Source organism: Anticarsia gemmatalis, chromosome 18 (assembly GCF_050436995.1).
Source record: "Anticarsia gemmatalis isolate Benzon Research Colony breed Stoneville strain chromosome 18, ilAntGemm2 primary, whole genome shotgun sequence".
Classification (NCBI taxonomy): domain Eukaryota; kingdom Metazoa; phylum Arthropoda; class Insecta; order Lepidoptera; family Erebidae; genus Anticarsia; species Anticarsia gemmatalis.
Genome location: NC_134762.1, coordinates 9,365,215 through 9,389,398, shown reverse-complemented (window position 1 = coordinate 9,389,398; position 24,184 = coordinate 9,365,215). Strand labels below are relative to the sequence as shown.

Here is a 24,184-nt window from a genome sequence, read left to right as displayed (position 1 = left end):
TATGCACGACAGAAAAGTCGTAGAAGAGATTGGCAACGTGGTATGGTATTCTGCTGACAGAAGTTCTTTGAAACATACAGTTCAGGGAAACCATAACTTTTAAACTCTCGCGTTGCATGTTTAATGTATGTATAATAGAATACGGGAATTAACGCGAACACGCATTTTACCTTAAAATGCCTAACGTTTCGGCGCAGGTTGCACTCGCCGTGGTCGCAGGCTGACTGTGACCCCGGCGATAGTTTAGGGAAACTCCAAGAGAGATTATATGCATTCCGTTAAGTAGGTACCCGGAACACGTAATTCGGCTCTGGATAGGAGTGTTTTATTGTATAGTTTTATCAATAGCACACTTAATACAGTCGGTATACCGCAAAACAGAGATCGTGTCCGGTTGAGGAGCGCGTTTTAAGATCACGCGTTCTGCTCTCATCGCCCTAAACAGTCGTCTGCGCAGATCCTGGATGCTTCTGGATCCGCGTGATAAATGAGCTATTATTTATAAATAAATACATACTCATATTTTCTTACCTAACTTTGTTTATCGCCATTGTTTATAGCGGATAATCTCCGAAAATGCCAAACCGATACTCAGAATCTTTCACTAATACGCTAAGCTGCATAATCCCCGATAAAAACAGCTTTATTTTTCATCACGGGAAATAATAGGAAAATTACGAGCAATGTTCAACGCGAGCAAAGTCGAAGGGGAGAGTGATAATATTGACGTCAGGTGTTTGTGCCTTTTGACTTGCTATGATAAACTGCGATCTGTAATGTTACGTACATTGCGAAGTTAGCTTATGTACGTAGATATCATTAAGCCATGGATTTTGCTGATCGATTGTGTCATATAACTGCTTAAGGTTGTCCCTCTGTCGATTAAGTAACTGCTAATGATTCTGGAAGTAAACTATGCAAGGCTATCATCATTAGGTAGTACGTCAATTCCGAACTGAGCATGTCTGTGTTTCGAAAGGCATGAGCGAATCCGCACGCCTCCTTCTAGAACAGTGGTTCCCAACCGGTGGTCCGCGGGAGTCAAAACGTGGTCCGCGAATGACTTTAAAACTTACAACTTTCAGGATTTTTAATACACTTTATCTTTAATATACTAACATAGTGGTCCCTGATAACAAGAATAATATAAAAGTGGTCCCTGGTAACAATAATAATTTAAAAGTGGTCCCGGACTAAGAAAAGGTTAGGAACCCCTGTTCCAGAAGGATGAATAAAAACCAATAACTCAAGCCAGGTTTAGCCACTTCTGGATAGGTATTACATAGCTAATCGGCTGGAATTTTAACAGTTGTTTTAGTACGTTTGCTGTCACTTTACACAGCAGATACACTTACTCGTAAACTGAGAAATAGGCTATAGAAAAATATAAATTTATATCCGTAATCGATTGGTGTGATAAAAGAGAGCATGATTTTGCACCAGACCGAGGTCTGATTGCGGTTTTAAAGCCTTAAATAAGTTGTGCTACTCAAGAGACCTTCGCTATGAACTTCTTTGACGGTATTATGACCCCGAATGAAAATTAAATCATGATGACTGACATGTTACGTGCGCACACGCACCCCTGAACGATTCATCCGTTACTCTAAATGCCCGTTTCCGACGAGCGTTACAATGTTGATGTGTATTCTTCTGTTTTCAAGTCGCTTTTACATCTAAACTGCTGAACTGATTTTGATACGATTTAGTAAGGAATTGATGTCAAACGTAGGCAACTTTGTTAACTTGCTAACCAAAATTTAGACGAGAACGGATTGCTTCGCGTCAGCTAATGTCTTCATAAAGTAAATGTATCTACTTAGTTTATTTGCGAAAGATGTTTTAAAAAGTTTTTTTATATCTAAACTGCTGAACCGCATTTGATAAGATTTAGTAAGTTAATAGGTAAAGTTCTCAATAGTCAATTTTAGTTTTGTCCAAATTATATGCGTGCGGATTTCTTTGGGTCAGCTAATGTCTTTGTAAAGTAAATGTACCTATGTACTTAGTATATTTACAAAAGATTGTAGCGAGCACTCCTCGCTAGTACACTCGTCTAGAACTCTAGATGATTCAATAAATAAATAATTACCATACATCATACGGCCTCGCTTATCGAAGCATAAATTATGTTTATGTGCAATCTTCCGTCTCTTTCTGTCCCTTTACACTTATTAGAATAATAAGATCTATTGTCTCATTTGATAACCTAGTGATATGATGCAGTTGCACTTAGTTTTAGTCCCTATTCTATCTTAAATAACATTCTAAATAGTCATAAGTGACACTTGAAAAACATTGTTTTAATTTTGTATCTTATGTATATGGTGTTAAGGTGTAAGATGTTATTTTTGAAAGAAAAACAGACACGGCATGTTTGTAAATTGTAAGGGTCATCTGTTATGAGACGAACAGTAAGGTAATCGCTTTTCTTAAGAATTGTTTATGCTTTAGTCTGTTAAAGACACTTGTGTAAGAGACACTCGAAGGCTATAACTAGACAAAAAAGTATTTTCTGAGCAAAAATACTCTATTACATAATATTGAGAAAATAGATCTTTCGTTTTTGTGATCAAAATTGCAGGTCGGAATTGATAAGTCAGTTTCGCAATAATTTCTAAATTCTCGGTATAATAAAATCATTTGGGCATTACCATTTTTTTTAAATTTGACATTGGTATTTGCTTTAAAAATCCTTGATGAAGATCTTCGTTCTTTGAAAACTTTTCCTTGTAGTTTTATTCTCTAATTTTGCTTGTCGCAATAGTTTACTTTTGATGACCATGACATTTGAATGTCGGACACTATTCACGATATACAAAACTAGAAAGGTGACAGTCTTTGCCTTGTAAAGTTATTTTATCGTATAGTTAGAGTTCAACCAAGTCTCAAAGTTGTTCTAAAGAAAGGCCTCTGACATAGCTTAGCGACTGTTATTATAAGAGACAACCGAGACCGACTTTTACGTTCCCTCTTGAGCACGGAGACGCTGTTTATATATTTTCGTGTTCGTGTATCGGCCAGACAATAACTGACACTACATAATTCTCAGACATCTCGACTCCAATCTCTCAGCGAAAGTTAACCTGTCAATATTTGAGGCGTAGTGGTAGTCACCATCACCATGTATCTACCAATACGCTAAACGGGGCCTGAGTTCGTTTCTCACATAGCACAAATATTCGGAAGGTCACAGGTTCGATCCTACACGAAACAAAATATTTCTGTAATCTGTGCCTAGGATATATAGCGTCTGTTGTTTGTATGTTTGTAAAAGTCCCCGCTACATGAGTTATTAGAGCGAGAGTTATAAAAGTAGTAGTAAGAGCTACTTTATCCTCACAATTTTGTGATAACACATTACGTGTAGTGTGTACTGTATAGTACAAACATTTTTGTAACAGAGTCGTTCGCGAGAATTGGGCCAGCGCAATATAAACAACCACTACCGGTACAGACAACTGGAACAGGGTTTTTGTTCAAAACTAACGTGGGCTATCTTCTTTTGTATCGTTTAACTGAGAATTTTGAGGCTGGAGTTATTTTCAGCCTGTTAGTAAGAATTGCGTCAATATTCTCTTATAATACTATTAACGTTAAAGACCAGGTTGTTTTCATTATTTACTAGCGGCCGGCCCCGGTTCTGTTCATGTAACACAAGAAGTGATAACCGTGATCGTCATGGAAGGGATAGGCATTATAAGGCAGGTGTCAATATCTTTGAATCTGGATAGGTTTATCCCTAACTGACGATAGGTTATAGAGACGTAGCGTACCTAATACATTCTATTTACTAAGTATTTTTGACACAATACAATGGAAGTTAGCCTGTCCCAGATAGAGGCAAGGCTTCATGAATATTCGAAAACATACCAAAACAGATTACTTATCTATTTTCTCTCAATATTTTCGTTACACAACATTATAAATACATGTTAATTCATAATATTTTGCACTCAGTGATTTCCAACTATGTAGATTTCTTCTATCTTATAATATCAAGGTTTGCTGCGATCGACCGTAAATCCGTAAACATTACCTTTGACCCACAAACATGACATTTGACCATTATTGTTAAGCCATACCTATAGTTCAACAACTTAATAGAGAGTCCTGTATGCAATGTTCGGAATGGCAGGGGTATACAAAATTCTGTATTTAGAACATCAGTGACCCTTAGGCTTATGTAGCTGATGGTGGGCTGTTTGATACAGATACTTTATTTTGGAAATACACAGATCTTTTAATTATGATCTAGAAAAAGCGTACATGCTAAGGCTCTCTACTAAATTGTCGAACTACACGATTATCATCAAGGTAAAACATTACTGGTTTTTAGAGGAAAATCTAAATTAAATAATTTATTTATTCTCTGGCTTTCATTAATAATTGTTTTTAGGTAGCTACTCTATTGTCCTGTAATACTATAGGTTTCTAATTATTCCGGGGAACTAATGGAAGAATAACGGGAAATATCTCAGCCTGATCCAATGCAAAGTGAATGCAGTTTTATGTTGATAAAATGAATACAATTTGCATTTAATTGAATAGCTTTATGTACAGAAGACTGTAGTAAAATATACATCATTTTCTAGTTTTATATGTACATGATTATTACGGGTACAGATAATTATATTTCAAGAGAAATCATTCCATCAGACGATTTTTGCAGGGAGAAACTAATGCTAGGGAAGAAGGGCATGCCTAATTTTAGGGGGCCGACTTTGTCCTTTTGCTTTAAGCTGCTAAGTGCTAGTTGCCAATTCTCTACCGTTTGCTGGTCCAAAATATCCTAAGGTTAGGATTTTTTTAGCTTAAAAAGACAACTCCCGCACTAAGAATTGCTCTTGTGTCGCGGGGACTTTTACAAACATACAAACAACACAAAGGAGACAAAGCACAACCCGACCCGAAACAATTATTTATGGATCGCACAAATAACTTGCTCCGTGCGGGAACCAAACCCACGACTTCCCGACGCAGTGGTATCGGCGTGGCGACCTAAACCACTGCGCCACGGAGGCAGTCAATGTTATGAAATGTCAGTCAAGTTGGTTAATTAATTCAAATTTCCCCATGTGAAGTGAAAACATGTTATTTTGGCATGTTTCTCCGTTAGCCACAAAGAAAAGAAAACAATAGCATCAGATATATTTTTTATGTCTATTCAAAGACTATAAAATAGGTCACTCCATTCTAAAATTGTTGAACGAAAAGAAACAATTTTCGAAATCGATATTAATTACCTCAATTTAACCCTCGCTTTTAAAACTAGAAACCAGGTGACCGTTGCTAAAACTGTAATCGGGATAAAACGAGTTGTGAAGTTTTAACAAACCGATCAATTGCTACAGTTTCTCTCACCGAAATGTTCAGTTTGCAATTTTAGAGCGAACTTTTCAATTGGAAATAGGTATAGGGATCAGAAATGGATAAATGTTTTACTGTTTCGTACTATAATAGAGGATGATGGGGTGTTTATGCCAATGATTACAATTAGTGGCCGAGTTTTTGATGTAGTATGTCTTAAATGCTACTACAATAGGTTCACGTAAAATCTATGGTTACATGTTTCAAAGTCTCCTGTGATCAAAAAAATAATTTGATTCCCGAATCGAATTATCGGTATATTTGATGGTAAATCGTCTGACAAAGATATGAAGGGAAAAAAATAATATGTTGTTATTTAACTACATATAGACAAATAGACAAAATAAGGCCGACTAAATGTTGTGATGATTTAAGTGTTAGCAATGAATGACTAAGGATAAAGACCGGTGGAGGAGTGACTTTTGACTGGGAATATATAATAATAAAGGAAAGCAAATAATTCAACAAGACACTAAAAATACTCTAAATATATTTCAATGTCCATAGATACTACATAATAAAATGTATTCTTTGTATAAAACATGTACACAATACACGAAACGGTTCGCTGTGTTGTCAGCAGTGGTATGTCACGTGACATTGTCTGTCTCACACCTAACGTTGGCTGTTCCGCTCGCGCATCCTGTGTTACCCCTCGTCATAAATAAACACTAGTTATTGCCCGCTAGTTTAATATGTGATCGTATTTCGCTGACTGTTTGCTGCGTATTGTACGAAACGAAATGTATGCTTGAGATTGCTTTTGTAAAATGTTTAATAACATATAAATATTTGTAAGTATTACTTGTATTTATAGAATGTTATCTTACGGTTTTCCAAAATATTGAAAATGCCGAGTAGGAAACGAGTAGGAAAACATCTATACTGAACAAACTTTTGAATATATTATTTCTAATTAATTACAGAAAATCGTTTAGCTATCACCCTGCTCAACCCTGTCTTCCCCCTAAAATTAATGCATAAATACAGCATAGTGATCTTAATGCGCTGTATATTACATTTAACCACAGTCAGTCACAAACACTTAGCTCACTGAGATCTCTCTCTAAACAGCTAAGCTTTGACTCAGTACTGAATCATTCATTCATTATGTTATCACACATACACGCAACCATACTGTGGTCATAATTCGCTTTGAACTTTTGTTCGCGGTTAAACGGAACACGGCATTTCATACTATTAATACCTATGACATTTATGTCTCGCAACTATGAAGGTTAAAAATCTATATTCAGAACGTATTTATAGTTCGCAGAAATGGGGTGTTTAAGGCCTTGGGGACGGGCCTATCGCCACAACCAGACGCAGTTCTAGACCCCAATTATGTTTAATTTCCTTCTACCTGGGTTTAAACACTTTAAACACTTTAAAACCTACCATAGTATTAACATAAGTATGAAATCTGACGGTTTATTTCAACGTTTAAATTAGCATTTTTACGATAAACAGTTTTACGCCGTTGCCGATACAGAGTTGTTTGTTATCTGCAGATCGATATTTGGTGTAATCCATTCTTAAATACGTCATTTCTGTGAGCTTTGCGCTTTGAAGTTAAGCTCTTTTACCTTTAACTTACTTGAGTATCATAAATGAAGAGATTTTGCTCAAAGCAGGTTCTCGAGTTGTCATTATTATACAATATTATACATATCTCCTCCCGTGTTGTGGTCTTCTCGTACGTGTTCGAAGACAGATCTGCATACAATTTCCGATCTGTTGTCACACAAAATAGTACTTGAAATTCCCGAAATGCAGTGCACTATTAATCGCCGTCTATGCTTGTACTCTGTTGCTGTGTACACAAAGTAACAACCTCTTTTAATATACATTTTATAAACTGTAATACATTTCAGTTATAAATTGACCGTTACGCAGTTTTCACACAACGAACCTGTATTTAAGCTGCCAAAAAAACTAGGACATATTTTCACTTCTGACGAAAATTCACACACGTTAATTTGAAGTTACGGACTTACTCCGGCCGGATAACAAAAAGTAAGGTAATTCTTTAGGGAGTACCCGGTTTGGGGTAAAAAATTGCGCGTATACTTTCCCGTGAAGTAGGTTAGAATCCCTCTGGGGGAAGTTTCCTCCTAATCTGTGGTTTAACATGTACGATACAAACTTGATATGTTCTCTAGTTTTTTCTTTTTTTTTGGTCTGTCTGAATAGACAGGTTTGTTGTTACAAAAAGTCTTATATCTTCTTATTAACATAATGTTCGGAATTTTGCAACATGAACGCAGGTAGAGGCCAGTGACTTATAACTAATACCTATACATTAGGAACCTACCCGCAGATTTTTTTAACGTCTGCATCTCGTGTCCTATTATTACTCTTTTTAGGAAGTAGCAAAATCTACCCGTATCTGACGCTACCAGTCCTATATTCTTATTTTTGAACCTTTTACATTTACTGTCAAGCATTTAACTACGAGTTTGGTCGTTTGAAAGTGCGACCCAATGCCCATTGATATAGGTTACTGTACTATGGTTTAAAATTATTTTCGGAAAAAAATACGAAAATCAGGATATTCTTAAGAATCACTGCTTTTATCGTAATCCATTCCACTCTATTCTAAAACTAGCTGACCCGTGCAACTTCGCTTGCGTCACATAAGAGAGAATGGGTAAAAAAAACCCGTTTTTGTATAATTTTTCGCTGGTACTCTGCTCCTATTGGTGGATATATAGCCTATAGCCTTCCTCGATATATGGGCTATCTAACACTGAAAGATTTTTTCAAATCGGACCCGTATTTTCTGAGATTAACGCGTTCAAACAAACAAACAAACAAACTCTTCAGCTTTATAATATTAGTATAAATAAATAGCAACAAATAAATTTTCATCTTGCCTTACTTTTAACTTACGGCCAGTTTATTTATCGAAAGTAACAACCTAAATAAAAATGATAGTCGTTTTACTTTGGTCGTTTGATCAAGGAACTGTCCGTTATACTTCAGAAAATCAACTGAACTGCTCTTATTTGCACCCTATCAATATAACTACTAACCTCTGTAACAGTTACAAATTGGAGAAATAGGACACGCCGCCCTCACGGATTGAAAGAGATTACTGTCAAACTTCTGCTTGCAAAGTTCACAAACTTTGAGTCGATAGATGCAGGTTCGTGCGATGTTTTTCTTGTTATTGGACTGATAGTTGAGTTGTGTTATAGCTAAGTTTGCTGTTGACATAGTGTTGATAGCTTTAGTAATAAAAAAAACAGCTGGTTTGGAACAAAATTAGAGTATTCTTGTGAATGTCCAGATGAGTTTAATTGCATCCTAGGGCTGGATTTTGATCTCCTAACTAAAGCTAATAAGAAAAGCTTGAAAGTAAGCATAATAAAACCCATCTAAAGATTCATTTTCTAATATTTCAAGGGAGTTTATTTTTTGTTATTTGTAAATGTGAATGTTTTTTGAATGAGTGGATAGATTGGATGTATGTTGGATACTCTTTCACACAAAAACTTGAAAATATATGTAGGTATATTAAGACCTCAAAGAATTTATAACCTGAAGTAACACATAAGGTATTTCTTACCCCGGGATTCCTTTCCACGTGGACGAGGTCATTAGAAACTGGTATTAGATAATGCAACGTGAAAGTTTGCAGCAAGTAAAGATTGTTCAGACGTCCATCAAATACTTGTCAATAAATCGCACTTAGATTTACCTCAGTACATTAAGATTCTACCAGTCTCTTATACACTCTTATATACTACATACTTGCCTATGTGACGTAACAACAAGGAACTCGGATACGATTCTATCAACGGACCTGTAGAAAGTTGCTAGGCAGCATGTTTTTGGCACTGGACCGGCTACGCTCGTTGTATTACTAATTGTAAAAAGTTTCTATGGAATAATAACATTGTAATTTGTGATGAAGTAATTAATAAATATAAAAGATTATTTTATAAGCGAACTAGAGGTCGCCCGCGACTTCGTCCGCGTGGAAACCGTTCTTGTGTAAATCCCGATCCCTTGGGAATTCCAGGATAAAAAGTAGCCTATGTGTTATACCAAATATCGTCATTATCAGTTTAGTAGTATTTGCGCGATATAGTAACAAACACCCATACATACTCAAATTTTCGCATTTATAATATTAGTAGGATTATGAGTAGGCAATATGCATGTATAGAATAGTGCTAGACCGAGATGTCAAGGTAATTTAAACTCTAGGTACTGCTTTAGCCGCGTGGTGGATTTAAGGCTTCAAATCTCTCGTTACCGGAGAAGATCCATACTGAGTAGTGGGACAATATTGGGATCTACATATTCTCCTTTACTTGCCTTGTTGATAATGTTAGTTTATACGTGAAATTACTTACTAAGTTTTTATACGGAAGAGTATTGTCGTTTATTTAGAAACAAGCAATTGTGATACAGGGATTGTCCCTGTTCCTTAGATCAGGATATGCCACAATACAGACCTACTAGGTACTTTAATTATTCATTGTTTCCCTTCATTGTAATTAAAAATAAATAGATAGGTATTAATTTTTAAATCCACTTTTAGCTGACTACGTCAATATAAACCACACAGGAAAAAAATAAATCCCATCCACAAATGGACCGCAACAACGGTGCTTGCCTATCTCCAACGTCAACCATCAAGTGCATATTTAAAATATTAGTCACACTTCGAGGAAACTTTGCTTATATCAAAGTATTAAGTATGAATAATCGAAACGCGTCGGATAGCTCAGTCCCCTGACCGTTTTAAATTGAATAGAACGTCCTTACTCCGCAATTGAGTGGCGCCTACACATAAAGGTCTATAGTTCTATACTATATAGGTACTATTATAGCTAAATACGTACCTAGGTGATATGCTTTGTTTTATTATAGCAAGCTGAATTTTGATATTGCAGTTTTAGCATAAGAGTAATCTAGTGCTCAAAGGCATTTTGTAAATGATTTCCTAGTTAAACATCCTTTACCGACCGTTTTTTCTTTAGTGGCCACAGTGAAATTTGATAATAAAACTGATTGATGATGATGACTGAACGTTATTTAGAAAAAGTGAATAATCGACAAAATTCACACAATGTCGTTAGTTCAGAAATTTAAGCTTAAATCGAACTGATTGCATGCACTAAAAGAATAATAAAAACTATAGCATATTTGAAACTGAAATAGATTAATCGAACATAATCTTATCCGTAAAAAAATATATTTTTATAAAATAAGGTGCCAATGACAGTTGCAAGATTTTGTTGGATACCTTTGCCAATAATGGGACAACATGAGTTAGTACAAATGAACCAAATTAAGCCTCTGGGAAGGTTTTCTTGCCCCACGTTTTTGCAAGAAGCTGTGTCAGTGAAGGATGTTACAAGTCGAGTTTTAGTCCGTTATACTTCGAAATGGCTGAACCTGTTGGTTCCGTTTTTTATAGGATGTGAGTTAATGTGTCATAGACCGGTTTTTGTACCAGTTTTTTGGAGAGCTTATCGTTTTGTAACGACGAATGAACTTTTAAACAGGTAGACCCGAGAATGTTTTGCAAGGCTTTGCAGAAATTAATCATATATAATAGCTATAAGGTAATAGATTAAAAACATTTAAAAGTTTCAATATCATATATAAATTTACGCCTTTTCCTATAAGGGTTGGCAGAAACCAATGAAAGCCTCTTGGTGCGATCCTTACAAACTTTAGTTGCTTAAATCGTATCCACACAGTCATATAGGACAAGTACTATGCACCTGACCTTTTAGTAAGACATCGCCAATATGATTATAATTTCAATATCAAGATTTGATAAAGAACTCACGGGCTGTAATCACCTAATTGATCGTGTAACTAAATACAATATAATATATTAAATTGATTACTGCTGGGTCAACTGCTCACGCACAAACCTTGAAGTTGTACTTCTAATCTTGCTATCTTAAATAGCCTTTGTAAATCCTTGACGTTAAAAATGTTTTGAATTTGATAATTGTATTCTAATATTATGATTATGAAGAAAGTACTCGGTTGTCTTCTCTCTGAAATTTGGTTATGCTTTTACGACTGAACTGCTGAACTGATTTTGTTAGAGCATAGCAGAATTATAGATTATAGTATTAAGGGTTTGACTTTTCATAGTAATCCAAGCGAATAGCGTTCAAAATCTATTGGAATATTAAATTAAACAACACAACCACTTTATATTCTTCTGGCCCCTTTATCTGTCGTAAATATAGTTGCGGTTGCCACTCCCATATACGCCTTTTGGGCCACGAACGAAAGTGCACTTATTCTGTATGACACCACCTTAATCTTCTGCAATAGGTGAATATAGTCCAATAATGATTAAATTAAAACTGAACATGAGTAATAAGTCTAACAGTTACTGCTGATTTTGATTCATTGATAGAACTAAAAGTTGTTTATCCGATGATATCGTTTTAAGTAGGTACTTCAAGATGCTAAAGCGGTGTTGTAAAACCTAGTGAAATACTAAATGTCAAACTGGTAAGTCATCATAAGCCTCAGTTAAATGTTTCTCCTCCCCGCGACACACTTGTCCGCGTTTTATTTTAAACTTTATCGATCCGTGCGTTTGCGTGTTGTCGGTTTACTTTCACTAACGTTTGAAGTAATCTCTTATGCCGTGATGTCATCGAGTGTGCGATAAAACTCATTAAATAATATAACATTATCATTTTGTTCCAATTCTTTGTCGATCGCCCTTGAATTGTGTTTAGATTTACAATTTTATCAACGTCTGCTTTCGCCGCTGTCATGATTCCTAAAATGTTGATAATGTTTTTCTAGGTCATGTAAAATTTCCTGCTTTCTGTGTATCTTACAGTCTAGATGCTGTACATTTAGACATTTACCTGAAAGTAACATGTACGAAAGTTACTCGAACGAATCAAACCGGTTTCCAAGTTCTAGGATCCTTGTTTTACTGTCTATTGGACTGTCATTCTCACAAAAGTTCAATTCTAAACTTAAAACTATCATCATCACATAACTTGTAATTTCTTTGCGGTCACGTTGCATTACCATCGATTGAATGCAATCAAGAATAGTGTCCATAAATTATACCACACCCGTAGTATAAAGGGATGGACATGAATATGTACTTATAATAATTACATTCACAACTTTAGAAGTATTTAAATATATCTTACGCTGGCCACGACCACCTAGATTCTTTTCAAGTCTGAAGATTGCATGACCAGTCTATTTGTCATGTACAGACACAATATGCCATATTCAATTAAGTTTGAGTTAAGGTATATTTTTATATTACTATTTCCGTATGCAATAATCGACCGAGGGACGACTGGAAATTCAAGGGAGAGACCTTTGCTCAGCAGTGAGACATAGAAAGAGGATAATAAAAAAAAAACAAGATTGTAGGTACAGACAATTCGATAAGATGGGATAAAGTCATAATAATAGGGTAGTCCATTGCCATTACCATGAAAATTGCAATTTTGATGGTCAAATCGAAACAGTTTTGGCACATCCATCACATAGTTTATTTGCAAAGAACCTCGGCGCCAGTTTATTTTAATGTGCTCTTGATAATGTCAGGCCGAGTTTTGATTGATATTACTGCACGTGACGTCACACATATTAATACTACAGAGCTTGCCTTGTTGCTAGACAGATAGTGTTCTAGTAAAAAATAGTTCATTGCAGCTGCCAATTAATAGCTCGGTCCTGTTATGTTGTAGTTAGTAACGAGTGGCGAATACGGGTGATTTGTTTTTTGTAGCAGTGCCTCTGGCGTTTGTTGACTCCTGTAAAAACGATTTTTAAACGTACAAAACAAGTTAGCAAACATACAAATAACGGCCACAAGGCACAATTAAATCCTTAACTAGTCGTAGATCCTGGCGAAAATAACCACCTCCCTCCCAGTTGTTAAAATCTTTGTTTAAAATAATAGGGCATTATGTAGAGAAACCTAGAATAAGACACTTGTCGGCTTAGCCGCTAGAATGTGTTAAAGAAGAACTTTTATTGACTATTAAACGAAGGGCAAATAAAAGTAAATCTCATAGTTCAGACGTCTCCCATACAACTCGACAATTATCGATTAGAAGACGTATGGAAAAGGTATGCGTGGCATTCCATAGTTAACGAGTATTGATCTCTGATCGGTTAACTGTGGAGAAAAACTAGAAAATCCGCTTTTCTGTTAACAATAGTAACAAGAACTTGGTACTTAGTAACAAAAATGTTGGTAAATTGGATTAAGTACTGCCCAGCTGCTGAGTACCCTGGGTTGTTCCCTGGCCTCCTCCAAAAATGCAAGAGAGAATCTTGCACTTACAAGTCCAGTTACTTGTTTTTTATTTCTATAAGTTATCAAATTCTGAATCCCAAACTGCTTCAATTACTAATTCAACAAACCTTTGCCATAATTTCTTCTTCGAACAACTATTAAAAGAACTCCAGAAATATATGATAAAATATTAATAGCCTGTCCAACTGGCTAGAAATGGTATTGATCACTAATTGTCCTACTTACGGATGTGCGCCAGTGGCCCGCTCATGTAACGTTTCAGTCCACCTTATAAATAGACCTGACTGACTTAAGCTCGATGTCCACTGCAAATAGATGGAACTTATAGCTGTCTAAATGTGGATTCGTCGAAGATATTTTGTTTTAAAACACTGTAACATTTTAATGTTGTGCAAGAGGAGTTCCTGATATAAATGTCAACTCTAAAGGTATTTAATGGGTACCTACGTTGTTGGATCTTAAAGAGATTGTTTATCAGTAAAATAGTAAGAAAAATTTGCAACTTTGGTTAGTAAAAAAAATCTTAGAAAACAAATTCCAGCACCATTGCTTTCCTCAAATCTCTGTTCTTTATTCGCCCTATGTTCTGAGATTATTTATTCCCATTTTAGATAGAATAAGTGCAGTATAAACTTTCTGATAGATAATCCAAAATCTACCAAAATTTGCATAAAAATTGGAGGTGGAGAAGAATAATTTCCTATACTTACAAAATGTCTACTCATGACCCACAGACTTGAAACATACTCGCATTCTTAAGCACCATTTACTTCTTTACATCACAAAATGTGTATTACATTTAATATACTTCGCCCTTTAATGTGAAGGGTCGTGATTGTTTATTTATATTTTGGTGTTAGCGCCGTATTTATTTGTGGACGGCCAAGTTTTAGGGTGACGGAGCGGCGGTCTGTCAGTGTCTGGAGAAATGTCTACGTTAAATGTTTTAACTTGCGTTTTGTTAATGCTTCTGGAGGGGAAAAGAAAAATAGGAATGGAAAGCTACGTTTTGTCTGCCCTTGTTTTGTCTGCGATCTATTTCTAACGCATAATTGGATATTTACAGACAACTTGTACAATTTTAGCAGTACGTGAAATCTTGATGGGTATATTAAAGGGTAGTGTGAATCGGGACTATTGCTTTGTCGCTGAGAACTTCGGCTGCTATCTAAAAACATCGAGCATATCTATAGAGAATTAATACTATTACAAAAATTAAATAAACATGTATTTGATAAAAGTACGTTCAAAGACGTTTGAACAACATGCAATATAAAGCTTAATTTACTTCCAGAAACTGCAAACAAATAAATTAAACTTTTTTTCCGACGGCTGAGAACTCAAATGTACTGTGTAGTGTGTCAAACGAATTAGCTCTGGTACAATGAGACTTGATCAAACATCGCACCGATAGCCGATAGATCCATCTTTAGTTTTACTTTTTAAACCATAGCTGTTTTAATTCCGTGACCGAATGATGAAGAACAATGTTTAGTAGATAACCGATACCGTTCATTTGAAGTTATTGAGTTAAAGTATTCTGATGTTAGCTTTTTAAACATCTTTTGCTATCTATATTTATTTTGACACTAACAGTGACTACAATATTAACTGACTGAGTGATTCTCTATACTAAATGTTATAAAGCTGAAAAGAGAGTTTGGTTTGAAAGCGCCAAACTTATTAATATTTTTTTAAATTAACTGTATTATGTCTACAACCCTGAAGTAGTGAAGGCGGCTTTTTCACAGGAATAGTCGCAATATAAGCGATCGAAGTCGCGTGGGACGTCTAGTGTATATTACTCTAATAACTTCTACGTAGGTCCACGCCCTTATTAGTCTTCGTAGAAAATAGATAACATGTTACAATAATGTATCGTTAATTGCAGTCCATTAAAGTGTGAGTAAAACCGCGGTATCGACTTAGTAACATATCGACTCATCACCAATTTGCCATTGTTGATTACTTGAAATTTAAAACAAGCAGTATTTCACACCTATTTAGTTCCATTGAATCGATTAGAACTTGATTAACAATTAGTGCTCGACTATAAAATGTATTAAGTAAATTAAAAGTTTACATGAAAACAACGTCCAAGGGAACTGTTGTGTATGCCAGTTGACAACCATTTGACATCCACTATCATGTACATTGTTTCTTTTCTAAATGGATGGTGAAAAATATGTATGTTAAAGCTGCAATGTATTGCATAGTGGCTATCAAATTGGCGTACACTGGTTGTCGACTGAGAGATACAATAATCATGCAGGAGAAAAACTTGAGACCCGAGTCTAATAGGGTAGTTGAATTAATTAACGAAAAATTATTAAACTTGTTTCATATAAAGTTCATCCAAAATAATGCGTAATTTTTAATGTTAAAGTCTGATATAAGGTAATTAATTTGATCCCAACGAAAATACGGAATTGTGACGTCACTATGTCGTATTTACATACATAATATCTTTTTGACATTTCATAAAGAGTAGCCGATTTAACTGGTTGCCTACCCTATTCAAACGAGACAAAAAACGTGATGCAACACTGCCCTACCTTACCTTCTTCTTTCGTCTATGTAGAACAGATATTTATAAAAATATCTAGGCAACTGAACTTTAGTAGGCCTTTGGCCTAACTCTAACATGTGTCGATGTCCTATTGATTCGGACTGTAGATGAAGGTACATATAGAACACACGAGCCGGAAGTAACAAAATCTATCTATAAAAACAGCTATCTATTACAAATTACTTTAATATTGTCTTAAATTCTACCTTGACTTACTAAACTTGCGATAATTAATTGATTAGATAAAAAATGATTGTAGCATTGTTATACAAATTAGATTGCGCGCTTTGTTTTTATGGAAATGCTAATCTTGTTCGCATAGCACGTAGTGAAGCGATATGAAGTACTACGGCCCTACCTTTCAGGAACATGTTAGATAATGTAGTACCTACTGGCATTTTTTAAATATAATAGGATGGAAACTTGCTGTTAGGCAATACTACGGTACGGTCTTTATATAAAGTTTATTGTTGAGATAGAGCTAAACAATTATGACACTAGAGAGAGCTTTTTGCAATTTTGACAGCAAATAGAATATCATACTTGAAATTACAAAGTACTATGAAATTAGCCCATACTATTTATTTCAGTTATTGTCTGAGATCCTTAGGAGGCTAACAAATCTATCGGACCAAAGAAGTGGCGTTCTTAGGTCTCTATCTACCCATGGAAAAAGGCGTGATATTATGATATGTATGTGTGTAAATCTACCAGAGAACCTTACTGCTATATTGTATACGCGCAATTATGTACCTATTATGTTTAATACTCCCCTACAGAAAGAGCTACTCAAAGTTGGACAGATTCATAGATAGCCACCAGTATAATCTGGACTAACAAAAAAGACATACTTATTACAGTGAAATCTTCATACGCACACAAAGTTGCCAACAGCAGCTTAAAATGGACAAAGATCATTATGTTTGTTTTTGAAAATTATGATGCATTCGAATAAATTTAAACAAGGGAGAGGAACAATCTATTCTTAGTATGAAGTACTTCCATTGTGTGAGTATTAGTAATACGGTAATTTGAATTTTTGATACATAGATACATAATATATGTCAGAAAATATATGGATTTTTTTTTCCCATTAACAATGTTAATCCTGTGTATCATGAGTTGACTCTATTGCCATATACCGGGCACGTTACAATACTCTGGACTACTATTGCGAAGTATTTTAATAGTATCAGTCGAGCCTTTCTTCCAACTATGTACGCCATATTTCACCCCGATCCGGCTAGTGTTTTAGGCTGTGCGTTGATAAACCACTATGTCAGTCAGTCACCTTTGAGTTATATATATTTTGATAAATTAGAGAAGACCAGTAGCATACAGACCCGGAATCGTCCCCGAGACCTCATAATGGGCAGTGGGTTACACTGCCGACCGCACCAGGCATCTTCGTAGTATAAAGTACTTCTATTGTGTGAGTATTAGTAATAACTTTGCTTGAACTTTTGATATAATTGTCGGCAATATATAAAGAGTCACGCGAAGTTCCGTCGTGTGGCCTCGTCTTACCCAATTATAATGGTTCGGTAAATAACACTCAAATAAATTGTACCCGCATTGGTAACTGCTAATTTCAGGAAACATTGTATAAACGTAAATTATGATACAACCTTCTTGAAAGGCCTGTTTATTATGTCATTTCAATTTCACTTGTATCATAGGTATAGATGCTCTTCAAAACTTGGAATATAGGAACTAATCAGCTAGTTATCGCTTGCGTACAAACTTCCAGCTACGATAGAATCGACTTTAAAAAAACGACGTAGCATTGGTCTTTTTGGTCAGAATAGGTATTTGAATAGTTTTTTGTTTTGCTTAACATGGAAAAGATGGTTTCAGCTGTAAAAGCGCAACAGATAGACAGACTATAAGGAATGGATATAGATGGATTTTGCCGAAGGTCGCCTAAGACTCCGAGTGGGCACCAGCTAAACGATAATTCCCTTCTGTTCAAACAAACCAGTTTCACCTTACAAAGCTAACTACTGAAGCAATTTTACAGATTACATTGCATCAACTCAATGACACTTCGTTCTTGACCGTTTTGGCATCACACCTACATACACCCGTGAATAGTCGTGATACGATTCACTCCAAAACTATTTATTTATTTTATTTTTATTAAAGACAACTCCCTCACTAAGAATTGCTCTTGTGTGGACTTTTACAAACATTGTTTGTTTGTCGTATGGTTAGTGGTCAACCTAGTGTCAAAGTTGTTCAAGCCGCCCGAGAGGCCTTTGACGTGGCTTAACGACTGTTATCTTAGTAGACAACAACCGGGACCGACTTTTAACGTGCCCTCCGAAGCACGGAGACGCCCAGTTCAAATACCACTATGCGGTCACCCATCTATGGAATGACCGCGCCAATGGTTGCTTAACCCACAGATCGTTTACCGACCGGTGAATGCAACTGGCTATGGGCGCCTCAAAAGTTTTTACAAACATACAAACAACCGACACAAAGTACAACCAGAACCGAAACAACTATTCGTTTTTTTTTAACCCATTACAGTCCCACTGCAGGGTAAGGGTCTCCTCCCGAACAAGGGAGGGGTTATAACAATTATTTGTGGATCGCACAAATAATTGTTCCGTGTGGGAATCGAACCCACGACCTCCCGATACAATGGTAGCGGCGTGGCGACCTAACTACTGCGCCACGGAGGCAGTCAGCAAAATTCATTACTTTATTGTCGTTGACTCATTCTGTATGGACCGTTTATTTTAATTTGTTTCTTTTGTAGCCTTGTAGAGAGAGCTTGTTTACGCAGTACATATTAGGGTAGATTGAGAATCCATACCAATATTGTACGGAATTGATTAATTAATTTTGTTAGTGTATCACTTGTTTCTTGGTGTTTACGCCTACGGGTTTTTCAGGCCAGTAGGCCTCTTGCCCTTCGAAACGTTCATTCTCTAGTCTGTAACGAACTTAGTTCGGCATTGAGTTTACTTATTGGGTGTATCGCTACCAATATGCAGTTATATTTCGTCTGAAAACTGGACAGAAAACTTATTTTGTTGAATCAATAATTTGGCTTTCTTTAATATCAGTAAAGGCAAATAAGTTTCTGCAGTATGCGTATCTTCATTTTATCTTAATGTTCAACTTAGAATACAAAAGTAGGTTATGTTTTTAGATTAGAAACAACACGAAGAAAGAGTAAAGAAAGTCGAAATTCTATATTTATTTTAAATATTATTGCTTCTTTCAGTTATGTATAAATAAAGTTCTAACAAATCTTAGTTACAAGATATTAGATTAAAAAGAAAAAATACTTGTATTTTTGAAACGGTTATTTTCCGTTGCTACCAAATAAAATACAGATTTCTGTTATAAAATGTTAGGATACTTTTTGCTCTTCATGTAATTTTTCATTAGTATTTCATATAAAAATTGACTTGCTAATTATTATTTATTTAGTTTTCTACTTTATTTTATCATTAAGTGCTTCTTTCTGGAATTCTGGATCTAATAAGAATTCGGAGAAAAATCTCCTGAAAAATTCCTACAGAAAAATCAGTGTAGGTATGGGTAAGAAAAAAATAAACTAACATAAACGCCATTGTCTCTCTAGCTAGAGACTAAAGACCAATAGTTAAATAGTAAATGTCTTGTATGAATACAAGAATTTTACTATAATAGAATGTGCTTCAGTCGGAAAATTGAAGAATATTTCCTAGATACCGGTGAACTGAAGAAGGTCAGTATCGGGATAAAGTCTAAAAACTGCACGTGTCTCAAATGTTTACACGTGTATTTTACGAGTAGTAACACAGATGTACACAATATCCTACCACTCTAACGTAAAAAGCTTAAAATATTACTAAAAACGTAATTTTATTTTTATCCCCTGAACTTGACGTAACATCACCTTTTGTTTTATTTATAACATTTGGGTAAAATTACCTTTTCATGTCCTGACATTCTGGGTCAAAGAAAAACTAGATTCTGGATGGATTTTTACAAATATTTTTTATTCAGCTGCCGAAATAAAGCTAGCACAGGTTCAACTTATTCTAATTAAGACTTATGCAAAAACGTTTACAACTTTCTTGTATCGCTACAGGCTTAATCACTAATATTACAGGGGAACGCAATTATACTGGCCGTGGCAGCAATCTAGTTGAGACAGCCAACTTTCTATCACGGCCAGTGTTACTGATGCCAAACCGACTAGTTCAAGGAAGATTGCACTATTAAAAACTTACCCTCTTATTCATAAACACACTATAAAACTATTTTAGTTAAAAAAACTACTAGAATATGTTTTCTCTTTTTTATTTCGCTAAGGAATGAAAGAAACAAAACTCTTTATAAGTCTTTTATAATTTCATATATTTTTATGAATAAGAGGGTTAGTCAGTAGCGCATACCCGTTGGTAAACAATATGTGGGTTGAGCAACTGATGGCACGGTCATTCCATAGATGGATGGCCGTTCAGTGGTATTTGAGCTGGGTGTCTCCGTGCTTCAGAGGATACGTCAATTGCCGGTCCTGGGTTTTTGATTAAGATACCAAAGTACAAAGTAACAGCTCAGCCTGAAAAGTCCTTGATCATAAATATATCGTAGTCGAAATGCCAGTAGGATTTCAAGCCTTTATCCACTTGACTAACGAGTAGAAATAACTCCATATAATCTGCGTGGGATGATAAATGCCCTTAATTTTGACCTCGTTCACAAGCCGGCCACGTGTATCGTGTTTATAAATATGTATAACAATAGCTCGCCAGTCAAATAGTTATCTATGTATTCAATATATTGAGTATGAGGAGAACTTATATTATTATAGATAAGTTATTAACACACTTCAATTCTTAACGAAATAGGCACGTGCTCATAACTTTGATTGCTCCTTTCTTATTCTGTAGAAAGATGAAAGAAGGATTTCTAGGTATAATACCCAGTGTATGCCTGTTTGTCAACTTAAAAGTATAGCTTATTATAAGTAAAAGTCTTGTCCTATATTTTCTCCTGAGCTAATGCCGGCTCCACATTATTGCCGTGAAGCTCCGTGAACAGACGCGAACGTGAATGTGGACGGTTTTCACGGGGTGCACGCGCGTTCACGCCTGTTCCCCGATCAGAGTCGGTATTAAAGTCCCGTGATGCCGGCTCCACATTATTGCCGTGAAGCTCCGTGAACAGACGCGAACGTGAATGTGGACGGTTTTCACGGGGTCCACGCGCGTTCACGCCTGTTCCCCGATCAGAGTCGGTATTTAGTCCCGTGACAAAGGGTTCGCGCGGCGTTCACGCATACACATACACATTCACGGCCCCGGCGCAGTTTACTGTGGACTATAATTATTTATTATATAATTACGATGTATTTCTGTCATCCACCATCTTCTTTTCGAACGTTTTCTTTTAATAACTTTCTTGTTTTTGACATCTATATAGTGGTATAGGGACACAGCAAATAAAGTTATCGCAGCAGCAGCTTCTACGTCCATTTCGCGGAGGGCTTCGAACTATTGTGAGCATTCCGTGAATGTGGAGGGCATGGAGTCGGTCCGTGAATTCACGGCGAGAATACGCGCGTGAATTCACGGCAATAATGTGGAGCCGCCATGACAAATGGTTCGCGCGGCGTTCACGCATACACATACACATTCACGGCCCCGGCGCAGTTTACTCTGGACTATAAAGGGGTACGGACCGTATAATGCGCTCAGCTTTTCAGATTATAGAAAAATGGTGTGAGGAACAACAACTTTCTTGTTTTTGACATCTATATAGTGGTATAGGGACACAGCAAATTTGGTTATCGCAGCAGCAGCTTCTACGTCCATTTCGCGGAGGGCTTCGAACTATTGTGAGCATTCCGTGAATGTGGAGGGCATGGAGTCGGTCCGTGAATTCACGGCGAGAATACGCGCGTGAATTCACGGCAATAATGTGGAGCCGCCATAATAATTTTCTCGTATTTACCTTTGAACTCAAATGAATAACCAAACTCTGATAAAGAATGGACACGTCTTCTCATTCGATCTCAATTGTTTAATCTATAGTTTTGAACTTCAGATTTTCAAGCAAGCATTTAAATAGGTAAAGAATGACAAACATCTTAAGTAATATTTTCTTTCCTCTTTCCAGGTGATAGTTGAATCTCACAAAGAGCTGAGATGTCCAGAATGCAGGATACTGGTGGAGACGAAGGTGGAGGAGCTTCCTCCGAACGTGCTCCTCATGAGGATCCTCGAGGGCATGAAGAACTCCGCCCCGAGGAAGATCATCACAGGACAACGAACTTCAAGGAGTGGACATTCACAGGTAAAGCACTAATATCCTCCGCTGTGTTCTCAATAAAAATAACCCTATATTCTGGGTTTCTAGATCCAAAAATTAAGTTGAAATATTCAGATCCCAGCCTATTATGCTTTAAGGTAACGTGTTGGCAAAACAATCGGGTTCTAATACCAAAGTACCAAAACGAGTTATTTTTTTTGGCAACTTTCGTACCTACGTATTGTCGGAAGCTTGTTTGTTGATAAAGAATTTAACTCATAGGTTCTCGTCATCTACTCCAGCACCAAATTGATGAGACATTCCTTGTATTTTCAAAGGCGCTGCAAGGTGTCCAGCAGGCTGGGCGCGACGGTAAACAGCTGCCGCCGCACGCCAGAGCATTGTACGACTTCATCTCCAAGGAACCTGGGTAAGATGCTACTGTGTTATAATTATACCAACTTCAACAATATTAAAATCTCTTTTCCATTATTCCTACTTTATTCTTAATCATATTTCAACCACTTTAAGTGTAAGACTAATTTGATGACAATTTGCCTTCATAGAAAATACTGTGTACCGGGGTTCAGTACCTTGTTAAGCTATGTTCAAGCCAATCACTTATGTACAATTTGGATGAGGCTCCGATATTGGAAAACTTCAAGATGTATAGGTAGATATTTTCAAATATAAGGAAGTTGTTTCGTGTTATTTGTGACATAATTCAGGCTCGTGTCAGTCAACTCACACCCACGTGTGCACAGCGGCGCGGAAGTGACCAGAATATTGATTAATTGAACTATAACCAGACCTTTATATCACTACATATCGTAAAACAAAGTCCCCCGCCGCGTCCGACTGTTCACGATAATCTCACTACCTTTTACCCGCGACTTCGTCCGCCACCTGTATTTTCCCATGGAAATGCGTCATTTTCCCGGGGTAAAAAGTAGCCTATGTCGTTTCTTAGGTATCAAAATATCTCCATACCGAATTTCATGCAAATTGGTTCAGTAGTTTAGGCGTGATTGAGTAACAGACAGACAGACAGACAGAGTTACTTTCATGTTTATAATATTAGTATGGATAAACGAAAAAATATATTTTCACATATTTCTCGATAGCTGGTTGTCGATAGTCGATAGAGGTAGAGAATCGGGCTACAGATATTTTGTAAAAAGTCATAAACTCAACGATCGTGATAATATGCATCTCGTGAGATTATCAATTATGTTGATGAAGGCTATTTGTCGCATCGATAGTTACGCGTTAATTGTGATAAGTAGTAGAAATTGTTTGACTACTATGACATGAGAATACTTAATTATTCATTTGTAAACGTACACTACTATTTTGATTTACTATGGTAGTATTTTTTGTTAAATGTTTTAGTTTTTATGTGCCTTCTGTTTTATAATCTATTTTTGTTTTTAAATTTTTAAGTTAGACTATTACGTGTTGGTAAGACATTTCTCTTTGATTTAGTAATAAGTAGATAAATATCCAATAGTAATATAAGACCCAAGTAGAGTGTTTGAAAATTATGGCACGTTTATAAAAGCATCCAAGACTACATGTTTAAACACGCATTTTGAATGCTCGTAGGCCCGTTAAGACACGCCAATAACGGCTGGCAAGTAATTCTTGGCTACTCTTTTTACTTGCCAAATATGCTCATGTCCGGATAAATCCGATTT

At 36.1% G+C, this 24,184-nt stretch overlaps 1 protein-coding gene across 2 annotated transcripts in view; it reads left to right on the top strand.

Annotated features, from left to right (window-relative positions):
• The window catches only part of POSH (SH3 domain containing ring finger posh), a 44,832-nt gene that overhangs the window by 4,279 nt on the left and 16,369 nt on the right, over positions 1 to 24,184 (top strand). For both annotated transcript variants that reach the window (XM_076125792.1, XM_076125791.1), the window contains exons 3-4: positions 22,356 to 22,532; positions 22,826 to 22,917. In XM_076125792.1, coding sequence (XP_075981907.1) covers positions 22,356 to 22,532; positions 22,826 to 22,917 — 269 coding nt within the window. The remainder of the gene's footprint in view (positions 1 to 22,355; positions 22,533 to 22,825; positions 22,918 to 24,184) is intronic.